General features: G+C 35.8%; 1 protein-coding gene across 3 annotated transcripts in view; it reads left to right on the top strand.

Moving 5' to 3' along the window:
- The window catches only part of Invs (inversin), a 160,992-nt gene that overhangs the window by 21,387 nt on the left and 127,054 nt on the right, over positions 1-12,551 (top strand). For 2 of the 3 annotated variants that reach the window (XM_087897127.1, XM_087897129.1), the window contains exon 3: positions 5,465-5,631. In XM_087897127.1, the coding sequence (XP_087753253.1) occupies positions 5,465-5,631 (167 nt within the window). Of the gene's footprint in view, positions 1-5,464; positions 5,632-12,551 lie in introns of those variants that run through there. The other variant, XM_087897128.1, reaches the window with a different exon arrangement.

The raw sequence follows: 12,551 nt of genomic DNA, 5'->3' as shown, positions 1-12,551 counted from the left end.
CCAAGGCCTGTTGGACTGGGACTGAACGAAGACGTGATCCAACCAGATTCTCTGAATGTGGCTGGCCCGGAGCCTTTCTGAAAAGCCATTGACAATGACACTGGGACTTGCTTCCTCTGCATATACTGGATTTTGGCGATCCAGTCTGTTTGGACTCTCACCTTCCCTGGACCTGGAGGGAGGGGGGAGGAACTTGAACTTCCCACAGGGCAGGAAACCCTGACTGCTCTAGGGGATGGAGAGGGAGGAGGAGAGGGAGTGGGGGGAGTGGGAGGGTGTTGGGAGGAGGGGCTGAAATGGAAACTTTTATAATTTAATAAAAAAAAAGAAGAAGTAACCCTAGACAATGATGGCAATGCTAATAAAGCTTTACATTTGTAAATAAAAAAAAATTAACTTGTGTATGGATTATTTGGGGATCATATCTAAGAAATCCTTAACACAGGTAACAAAGATATTCACCTTTGTTTGCTTCGAAAAGTTTTATATAGTTATAGTTGTACATTTAAATCTATGATGCAATTAGAAGTAATTTTTATCTTTTGTGCTATCTATGAACTAATGTTTATGTCCTCCCAGAATTCATAGATTGAAATCCTAACCCTGGTGTAGTCGTCAGAGGTGAGGCTATTGGAAAGTAATTCAGGTTTTGAGAGTGAACTCTCACAAATGAGATTAGAGAGCTGTCTAGCTTTTTTGATTATTGTTTAAAAATTCAAAAGTCTACAGTCTGCCACCCATAAAAAGGGCCCTCACCAGATCCCAACCCTGCTGGCACCTTGATCTTAGGTTTCCATGCCCATAATAACGAAAATTAAGTTCCTGTGGTTTGTCTGCACCTGGTAAGGCCACACTGCAAAGTAAAGGTAGAAAAATTTTGATTGGTTTTGTTTTGTTTTGTTTTGCTGGTTTGCCTAAGAATTCCAGATTTTTCCAGCTACACATCTTTAAAAATCTGCTCTGTGGTTTGCCTTTGCAGTTTTGTAAAAAATTGGTGAATCATGTACATGCACGTGTGTTTCCGATACTCTCAGATCTGCTGTATTGATCCATATACTATATCGATCTGTAGCAATCCTTGCTATTCCCACACCATCTTCATTAGTGCAGCTCTGTGTCTTCAAACCATACAATGCAAAGTGCTCCAAATTTAGTCTTCTCCTCATTGCTGTAGATGGAATCCAGGGCCTGACATAGTAGGCAAGTACTGAACAAGTACATCCCTGGTCCTGAAATAACTTTCCATCTTTACGTTTTTGCCTTTCCATAATAAAACACATCTCTCAAAAATTGCTTGTGAGAATTTTTAGTACATTATCTTGGTAGTGCTTTATAGGAAGGAATAACTTTAAGGTTGATTTCTTTCACAGATGGCCTACATAAGAGTTTTCTAGTGTGGCCTAAGAATCAACATGAACAGTTTACAACAACAAATATTTATTATCTTCCAGTTTCTCTGGGTCAGGCTTCCAGACATGGCTTGGCTAGGGTAACAGACTGTTAGCAAGGGTGGATCTCATCTAAGGTTCAGAATTCTCTTCCTAGTTCACACTGGCAGAATTTAGCTTTGTGTGGTTTTAACATTTCTGGCAGCTTGCTGCTCTTAGGCCAGCAGGTTTAAGTGTCCTGGCTATTTAAGATCTCTTCAACCCCCTTGCTGCCTTACCTGTAAATTATTTTAAAAAACAAACCAAGTGGTTGAGGGTGTAACTTGGTGGTGATGTGTTTGAAAAGCATGCACCAAGCCTGAATTTGATCCCCAGCACCGCAATCAATCAATCATCAACCAATCAATAAAAAGCTACTCAAGTTAATCTTTCATAATTAACTTAAGTTCAGTGGTTAATATGCTGCAAACCTCAACATATTTACCACAAAATAGAAGATAATCATGGGAATGATACCCTACCGCATCCATAGACTCCCCTCAGCTAAACAGAGTATCGTACAGGGCATGTATTCTAGGAAGTGAACCTGCTACCATTTCTCTTAGATTAAATGTTTATGGGCATAAAATTATTTATGATATTCCCTTGTTTTCAAATTTCTAATGGTCTGAAGTCTACATTGATAATTTTTTTCATTCATCATATTAAAAATCTGTTTTCACTGGCTTTTGTTATTATTTTGTTTATTTTTACAATGTTGGTGATTGACCCTAGGGTCTCATATATGTAAGGCAAATGTTCTACTATCGAATACAACAGTGTCCCATCTAATATAATCTGTTTTTAATGATAAGTCTAATTGTAGATTTTTTTATTTTCCAAGAGCTTTTAGCTTCATTAATTTTTCTATTTTTCACATTTTAATTTCACTGATCTCTATTACTTTTATTATATTCTTCCTCCTTTTGAGTTAAATTTGCTTGCCTTAGTATACTAAAGAGGAAGCATAGTTTATCAATCTGAAACAGTTTTATTCTTATGTAAATTTTCAGTGCTCTGTATTTCTTTTGGAGATTCCCATATGTATAGAGCGGTATTTTAATTTTTTTCATTTAATAATTAATTGTTTTAAATTTTCTCTTGAAATTTTATCTTTAACCCATGGCTTACCTTAAAGTATGTTGTTTAACTCTCAAGTATTTAATGATTTTCCTTTACAACTCTATTATTTATTATTTGCTTAATTATATTACTATCAGAGAACATACTTGGTAGGTTTTCAGTCCTTCAGGTCTTTTATTCTTGGTTCAGTAAACCAGTATTCAGAATTCTCTTTCCAAGTTCACACTGGCAGTTTTTCTTAGTGTGGTTTTAACGTTTATAGCAGCTTTCTTGGTCTATTTGGAGAATGCTGTATGAGTGTTCTAAAACATCGTATCTGGCTGTCACTGCATAATATTAAAATATTTGTTGGACCTTGCTGCTTTTGTAGTGATGTCTGCTTTATCCTTGCAGGTCTTGATTTTAGAACTTGTTGGTACTTTTGAAAGAGGAATGTTAAAATTACTAAGTACAAGTTTGAATCTTTCAGAGATTTCTAATTTATCATTTTGTTATATAATTCAAGACTATGTTTTAATACATATATATTTAGCATTACTATACTTTTGTTGACTCGACCCTTTCATACTTAAAGAATTCGTCATAGTTTACAACTTTACTGTTGTCTACTCAGATATTAACTTACTTCAACTGTATTAATCAATGTTTGCATGTTAGGTCTTTGCTCTGATTTTACTTTTAATCATTTGTTATTATATAGTAAATGATTTTTAATAACTAGAGTGTATATGGATCTTTTTTCTGTCTCATGTCTTTTTAGCAATGTGCTTATATATTATTTACACTTAATGCCATTGCAAGTGTTAGGATTTAAGATTTTCAATTTATTGTATGCTCCTTCTGTTTCTAATCTCTTTGCTTCCTCCTCATTGTCTTCCTTTTCATTCATTGAATAGTTTTACTATTCCATTTCAACTTACATGTAGTCAACTTTCCTAAGTGCTCTTATTAAGATAAAATTCATATACAGTTTACCAATCAAAATTATACAATTTAATGGTTTTATTTAGTCACATACTTGATACTAAAACAATTTTATTACCATCCCCTGCTAAGAAATCTTATATTAGCTCAAATCCAATAGATTCCTCAAAGTTGAAGGCAACTGCTAATGTCCTCTCTCTTTTGAATAGATGTATTTGTACAAGACATTTCTTATCAATAAAAAAGTCATACAGCATATAGTATTTGGACCAACTTCTTTCACTTATCATGTTTTCAGGGTCTTCCCATGTTGTAATATATTGGATTTTGTTCCTTTTGTTGAATATAATTTTCAGTTTGTAGACATACAGCATTTTGTTTGTCCATTCGTCAGCAGGTTATTTGTGATTTCATTTTGGAGCTATGATGAATATAGTACTATTATGGACATTTTTGAACATGTTTTTGCATGGCCATACTTCATTTCTCTTGGGTATATATTTGGTAGTGGACTTCCTTCATCAAGTTGTAACTCTGGATTTAATATCTTGAAAAATTGTCTTTCAAAGTGGTGATACCATTTTATGTTCTTTCTAATAGTTAGTGTAGGTTTTTATTTCTCCTGATTCACATTAATATTTGTTGTATAATATGCTTATGATCAGTATTCTACTGTGTTAAAAATAGTTACCTCTACAGCGCTAGTGAAATGGCTCAGTTGAATAATGGCATTTGCTACCAAACCAGATGACCTGAGTTTGATGCTCTGAACCTACATGGTGGAAGGACAGAACTGACACTCAGAAGCTGTGCTCTGATCTCCACATGTGTGCCATATCATGCATACACGTACATGTGAATGCAGTGCCCGTGGAAGCCAGAGGGTTGCATCCTTGTAAGCTTGAGTTCCAGGCTGCTGTTAGCAACCCAGCATGAATTCTGGGAATCACAACTGGGGCCTGTATAATACTAGTATATATGCTCTTTTTTTTTTCAAAGTGAAGTGACTAATCTAGAGTATTCCAGTCACTGTTGAGTTGTCTGTCTTCATTCCTTATAGTCTAAGTTTTTTTTATCACCTTCTTTCTCTTTGAAGAACTTTCTACATTAATTTAATGAGAACTGTCCGATGACTTTAAATTTTTTTAGTTTTTCTTTATTTGACCTTTATTAGTGAAAGGTATTTTAACTATGGAATTGTGAATTGACAGTTTTGTTTTTGCCCAATACTTGAAAATGTGCCCCTGTCTCCTGGCCTCTTTTGCTTCAAATGAGGAGCATTCTGTCTTTCAAATAGCTGCTCCTCACAGGTGAGTGTTGGGTGTCTGCTGCTTTCAAGCTTTGTCATCAGCTTTCATCAGTTTGGTTTGAGTGACTCAACATAGATTGCTTTATGTTTCTTTTGTTTGATCTTTTCTCAACTTCTTACATCTGTAGATCTTTATCTTTTAACACATTTGGGTCACTTCTAGTCATTATTTCTTAAACCTTGTTTTTATTTTATATTTTTAAAAATTCTGCATGTGCATTTGTGTTTGTATGAGCATGTAAAAGTGCAGGTGTGTGTGTGTGTGTGTGTGTGTGTGTGTGTGTGCCATAGCAAATGCATGTGGAGGTCAGGAAACAGCCTTGGGTATTGGTCCTCATCTTCTTTTGAGTGACAGAAAAAAAAAAGCATTTACAATACACACTCTAAGAGTAGTACCAAATAAGTATTTGTTGACAAAAGAAAAAAGTAATGGAGAAACAGGAATAACTCCAAATCTCAAGATGTGTATTAAAAGTAATATAATACAGATATGACCATTAAAGTCATCAGCCAGTTGGTATTCTAGCTCTGCCATATACTCTCAGTATGCATGTATATAGGTTAATAAATTTCTCTGATAATGTAGAGATGCTTAATTAAATTGAAGTAATAGGCAATGGATTTAGTACAGTACTCAATAATAAGGATTTAGCTAATGTGTCTCCTACTTATATTAGTAATAAGTACAATTATTAAATATCACTCTTTCTTATACTTACAGGAAACCCTGCTCTTAAAGACAAAGAAGACCAATTTGGAAGAACACCACTCATGTACTGTGTGTTGGCAGACAGACTGGATTGTGCAGATGCTCTTCTGAAAGCAGGAGCAGATGTCAATAAGACTGACCATAGCCGGAGAACAGCCCTTCACCTTGCAGCTCAAAAGGTGAGAAGCCAGATTACTATGAAGAGGAGACCGGCTGTTTGTTTCTTGACTGGTAGAAATGTGCAGTGAACAAATAAATGGCAAAGGCAGAATACTAGGTTTCTGTGTTTCCTCAAATACTCTGTAAACTGTGGGTATAATAACACACTCTATAAAACAGGGTAACTGGGACTGTTGGTGAAGAACTGGCTTGGTTGATGAAGTGCTTGCCTACAAGCACAAATCAGAACTTAAGTTTAAAAACTGGAGAGCTAGAGACAGGCTTACTGAATAGCCAGCCTAACATAAGCACTGAGTTCCAGGCCAATAAAGAGCCCCTGCATCCACAAAACACAAGGCACCTGAGAAACAACCACCAGGGCTGCTCTGCAGCGTCTACACATACAAACACACAGGTGCAAGCACCCTGCACATGCACATGAAACCCATGTGTAGAGAAAAGATAAAGACAAAACAGAACACAACCGCATTCCCCGTGGTCGGACTTAGTGTTGGAAATGAACGTGAATCTTTGTGCTTTGCATGGTTTATTTTTTCCCTCATGAATATTACTTTTATAATTAGAAGTTTCATTCTCTTTAGAAATCTGTGGCATTAGGGCCATAAAGAAATTTATTTCCAGCTTTTTAGTGTAATTTCAGCATTTAAAAAATATAAAATTATATTGGCAATATCAGTGGTTTCAAGTTTTAAAGTAATTGTAACTGAGTTCAGATTTTTTTTCTTGTTTTTTGAGATACAGTTTTACTGTGTAGCTCTAGCTGTCCTAGAATTCACTCTGTAGACTATGCTGGCCTCAATATCACAGAGATCTGCCTGCCTCTGCCTCCCAGGTACTGAGATTAAAGGCATGGGCCACCATACCAGGTTCAGACTTCAGATTTTTAAGATATACACAGTAAGAAGATAAAACAAGATGCTTCTAAATTAATTCAAAGACTTACCTAAAAACCATTTTACCTCCATAAAGTTTTGGTTTATAAGACACACTTCTGGCCTGTGGTATTTTCCTTTTGTTGCGTTAGACTTCATATTTTTCTAATAAAAAACAGTGAACATGAGTTAGGTCTAGCATAAACTATTAGTGGTATTTTTGATTTAAAAAATATGACCAGACAGAGTTGATGAATTGAAGGGTTATAAAAATGCCTTTCTATGAGCTGAACGCATAAAACAATACTGACATTAAGAGCTCGGCTCACTGTGCTGCTATATGTACTCATCATTGAGTCTGTCAGTTTGCCCCCAGTTACTTCTCCTGAATTGATTTTCATTATAGTAATTTCTACTTAAAAAAAAAAAAACCCAAAACCAAAAAAAAAAAAAACCCTACTATTCGTATCCTCAGTTTTACCTGCTAATCAAGTATTACAACTTTTCACCTAGGCTTATCAGATAACTAAATTATTCACTTTGGAAGGGTTAACTACATTTAGCTTGTTACCATAAAAAAATAAGAATGGTCCTAATATTAAGAATTTGGTACCCTTTAGACTTCTTATTGTGAGCCACATAGGTATGAAATTCAACTTTTAAAAATATAGGTTGGAAAACCCTCACATCATGTAGATCATTGGGGACTGGGGATAAGGATTTAAGCTGATGATCTAATACTGTGAGAGTTAGTGTGACCAGCGTGGTTGACAGAGGGGCTTGACTCCTCAGCCTAGTTAGCTTTGTCAGATGCAACACATTATTCCCTGTTACTTTTTGTTTAAGTAATAATTTGGGCTTGTTTTTTGTTTGTTTGCTTCCTTATTTTGTGGTTTTTTTTATTTTGTTTTCTTTTGTTGTGGTGGTGGTTGTGTGTGTATGTGTGTCTCTATGTATGTGTCTGTGTGTATATTGTTTTGAGACAGAGTGACATAGGCAGGCTTCAAACTTGTGGCAGTTTACCCACCTCAGCTCACCTAGTGTTGGAACTAGAGGTGTAAGCCACCACACCAGGCTTCCTATTTTGATATTTTTAAATTTTAAAACTCTTATGCATGTTGTGTATACATGGTGTATGAGCATACGTGGAGGTCAGTGTCTGTCCTCTCTTTCTACTTTTACCTGTGTTTTGAGATTGAACTTAGATTTGTGCCACAAATGCCTTTGTCCACTGTATTAGTTAATTTTCTACTGCTGCAGTAAAACACCATGATTAAGGCAACTTATAGAAGGGTTTGTTTGAGCTGGTTAATCCAGAGGGTTAGAGTTTGTGATGACAAAGCTAAGGCATGCTTTCTGTACAGCAACTGAGAACTCAGATCTTGAACCACAAACAGGAAGCAGAAAGAGCAAACTGGGAGAGGCATAAGACTTTGAAATCTCAAAGACCACCCCTTGTAACATACCTCCTTCAGCAAGATCACACCTCCTAAGCCTCACCAGATGGCCGTCATGGAACCAAGTACTCCAAAATCTGAGTCCATGGGGTATAGTCTCATTCAAACTACCACATCCACCATCTTGTTGGCCTTGATTTTTTTGATGGCCTTGATTTTTTTGATTATGGCTTTTTATAGTATCAAAAAATAAATAGAATTAAGACCTATCTGCTATAACTTATATAGTTGATTACATACATTACAAGTTTCATGCTTTTTCAGGTATCTGATAGTTACAACCCCCCTTTGCTGTTGCTTTTTTCACATGCTTGACAAGAGCAGGGATGTGTCTGTAAGTTATACTACTAGACTCTCCAGAGCAAGAATGGGAATAATTCTTTAGTGTATTGCTCTTCCCAGTCAGACCTGGGTGTTATGTTTGACTTTGTGTTTCCAATAAAGTATCATTTTTAAGAAATCAAAAATGAACACACATAAAAGCAGAAATATGTTGAATGATCAAGAAATATTTTTTAAGAATAAGTCTGTTAAGATGTCCTATTTCTGAGAACACACACACACACACACACACACACACACATACACATACACACTTTAAAGAACATCTTTGCATTAAATTTCCAGGAGTCCCCCATATTAAAATAAACCAAATATGATCTACCAATGAAAGACAGCCAAACAAAGAAGGAAGTAGTCTACCATGAACATAAGTCAACAGAAACAACCTATTTAGTCTATGAAACGTAGCAGTATTGGAGAAATTGAAGACAGTATATACCACCAATGGTTATTTAAAGGTAAAGAGACAAACCAGGAAAAGGAGAACCCAAGAAAAGACTTCTGTGACAAAGCATTCTTTTTGACCATGCCTGCTGATTTTTCAGGTGGCACTCTGCCAGACATATGTGCATATACCTCGTATAATTGGAAAAAAAATATATACCCAGTGTTTAAAAGCACTGAGATTAATCAGCATGGACATACTCTAAGAAAATATAATCATTTAGGGAAAGAAAGCCTATACTAAGAGTACCACAGTCATCCTGGCTTTTTCCTTTAAAAGTATTTTCTAATTTTTTAATGCAAATAAGTATAGCCCTCACAATCTTATGAGGTTGAAGAAACCAAGGTATAGATGGTGTTGCTAGAATGGAGAGAACAGTGGAGGAGGAACCCAAAAGTCCTGCTACACGTTCTGTCTAGTCAAGGTTAAACTGTGCTTGTGCAGTGTGGGGCTCAGCTAGAGTAAACAGCAGAGTAAACAGTGGCTGGGAAGTGGAGCAGCTGAACATTGATTATTTTAAAATTATCTTACATTTTCTTTCACAGTTAAGTCTTTTAGTCCCTAATAAATTGATTTTTTGTATGGGGATTCATTCTTACTTTAAAACATATAGATAATTAATTTTGCTAACTCAAGCTCATTAATTTTCAGCCATAAAATATCAATTTGTACTGGTATAAGGCTTTTGCACAATGCAATACCTGTGTTTTGTTTTGTTTTCTAATGAAAAATTCTATCTACAATGAAGCCATTTAGGAAATATGAAAAGTTACATGATTGAAGTATGTAAGGAGGTTAACATGGCAGCCAAATCTCTTTGAAGGGGAAGAAAGTGTAGGTGCATAGTGAGGTATTATAGTTGAGCCAATGGAGTGGAGTTGACTCTAAGAGATACACCATGGAAGTGTTGACTCAACAAGTGGTTGCCAGACATTTCCAAGGTAGTCATGATTATGTAAATTGTCAGGATAGGAAAAGTAAATCGCACATATCTGCTATAGGTTGAGGCTTGGTACAGCCTCCATTAAACTTCCTTTCCTTTCATCACAGTGAACTTTTCCAGTATTGTTTATTTCATTTAAATCTGGTATGTGTGGTCTTAGAAGTGTGCTGTTTGGTCTGAGAAGATAGTTCAGTAGATGAGGTACCTGCCATGTAAGTCTGAGGACCTGAGTTTGAGTCCTAGAATCCGTGTAATAAAGCTGGTATGGAGCTGAGCATGGTGGTGCATGTCATTAATCCCAGCACTCAGGAGGCAGAGGCAGGAAGATCTCTGTGAGTTCAAGAACAGCCTGATCTATGTAGTGAATTCCAGGACAGCCAGGGCTATGTAGAGAGACCTGTTTCAACAAACAAACAAACAAAGCGCTGGAATGATGACTCATGCTTATAATCTTACTGCTGGGATACAGAGACAGGTAGATCCGGCCAACCTACACTAGTAGTTGAGCTCCAGGCCAGTGAGAAACCCTGTCTAAAACAAGGTGGATGACACCTGATGAATAACACCTCAGGGTGACAATCCACGTGCACACACATGGATTCGCTATTTATGTAATTCAATTTTCATGAATACAACCGTGATTCAATTACAAACATAAATTAAAAGTACTACATAACTGGTACTGTGTTGAAATACAAGATAGACAAATTTCATACAGGTGTCCCATGTAACTTACAATGAATGCATTTAACATATAGCAACAGTCAAAGCATAGAAACAGTAAGTGTCATGCTATTATATATTTTTTAAAATATAAAACTATACTGGAGTTTTAAGGGTTTTATTAACTTAGGCTTATTAGTGGTGGAAATATATTCCTATAGTACATTGTTTATATCTGTTAGTGCCTCATTATTTTACAATGTAACTGTCATTTGTCATGTCTCATTTTTGTTGTTGTTGTTGTTTTGGTTTTCTGGGGGTTGTTTTGAGACAAGGTTTTTCTGTGTAACAGTTCTGGCTGTCCTGGAACTCACTTTGTAGACCAGGCTGGCCTCAACTCAGTCATGTCTCTTTTTTTTTGCAAAAAAAAGAAAAGGCAAAAAGCAAACTTGAAATACATTTATTTTTGAGTATCTCTAGACATAGTCCATCTGACATATCTCTTTAAATGAATTTTACCTCCCTCCCATTTAAGCTGAGGACAGAAGCCGTATCTTACCTGAGTTTATTGCTATAGTTCTAGCACAGTTTGCCACTTAATAGACAGTACTTATTTAATAAACAAGAATGAATCAGTGATTAATTTATCATGAAAGGTATGGGCTTCAAAGCTGTTAAAAGTTTAAATAAATGATGTATTTATTTTCTTCCTATTTTCCATGACCTCCCTTTACAATTTTATAAACAGGTTTTATAAAACTCTGTATATAACTCAAATCCTAGTTAGTCTTAATAATAATAATAATATTAATAATAATAATGCCAGAGTTAGATATAGGGGTTAACGCTGAGGATCAGAGAAGCAGAGAGGCCAGCCACTAGAGAGACCTTTTACCTCTACCAGTGCTCAGACTGAAGAGGTAGTCCTGTCCTCAGACTGCATCTCCAGACTCCATCTGTCTCCACCAAACTTCAGACTGCACTGCTCTCCTATCTCCTTCCACCTTATTTTCCTCTCTCCACTCAGCCATATCACTCTTGTCTCCATCTTCCTAGTGCTGGGATTAAAGGCGTGGGATCCCAAGTGCTGGATTGCCTTTGAGTGAGTGAGTTCTGTTTCTCTTTAAGACAGATTCAATCTTGTGTGGCCCATGGTGACCTTGAACTAACAGAGATTCCTCTGCTTCTGTGTGCCATCTTTCCCTGGCTTTAGTGGATTAGCTCTGCATTCTGATCTTCAGGCAGGCAAGCTTTATTTGTTAAAACATAAACAAAATGTCACTACGTCTGTGTATTTTGTTTACTTAGAAGTAACACTTTTATGCCCCCAATTTCCTTATCTTTAGGATGGATAAGGTGGGCTAATACTGTCTGTCTTCTCTATATGAGTTATAAGTCCTTAGATTTACAACATTTAGTTTCTTGGAGAGGTATGTTCTCTAAGGATATGGTATCAGCATTGTTGCTGCTAGGCATGCAGCAACATAGGTATAAACAGTGAATTACCACATAGGACTCAGAAGATGAAGGACACAGATCTCTGGATCTTGTTTAGTTTGCCATTAGATAAGGAAACCTGGTCTATCTTTGTCTCTCTCTCTCCAATGCTGAAGATTGAAGTTGGGGCTTCATGCATATTGGGCAATTGCTACATCCTCAGCTCTAGTTCTCTTCCTTTAAAAATTTAATTCACTGTTCTTGTTTCCTTTGCATATGTGCGGGCTCTTCCTTGTTTCATTTTTATGTTAATGAAGCATTATAAGCATATGGGTAGAATAGGAAGTAATGTGAAAGTAATGTGAAAGACATTTGAGTACCTAACACTTTTAAGAAATAAAACTATTATTCATATTTTATATAAGATCTTTTAAATGAAGCTAAATAGAATAGATGTACTTAAAGTCAATTTACCATCCAAAATTCTGTTCCCCTATTTCTCTTTCTCCTAAGTTGGATTGAGTTTGGTAGTTTCAATTCCTTGAATATTTTTCTAACATGTACTCAATCACATAAGCAACATTATTTTATGTGCTTAAATTTTTAAATGAATGGTATGATGTGATATTCATCATTCTGCAACTTTTTTCCCTTAAGAAAATGTTTCTCTATTTTGCAATTATAAATAATATCATAACAACAACAAAAATTCCTTAAGACCCCTTGTGATTGTGGTATATTTCACAAACATGATAGTCAA

Source organism: Myodes glareolus, chromosome 16 (genome assembly GCF_982192425.1).
Source record: "Myodes glareolus chromosome 16, mMyoGla1.1, whole genome shotgun sequence".
In the NCBI taxonomy this organism is placed as follows: Eukaryota; Metazoa; Chordata; class Mammalia; order Rodentia; family Cricetidae; genus Myodes; species Myodes glareolus.
The sequence above is the reverse complement of the archived record's forward strand: the minus strand, read 5'-3'. Positions and strand labels throughout refer to the sequence as shown.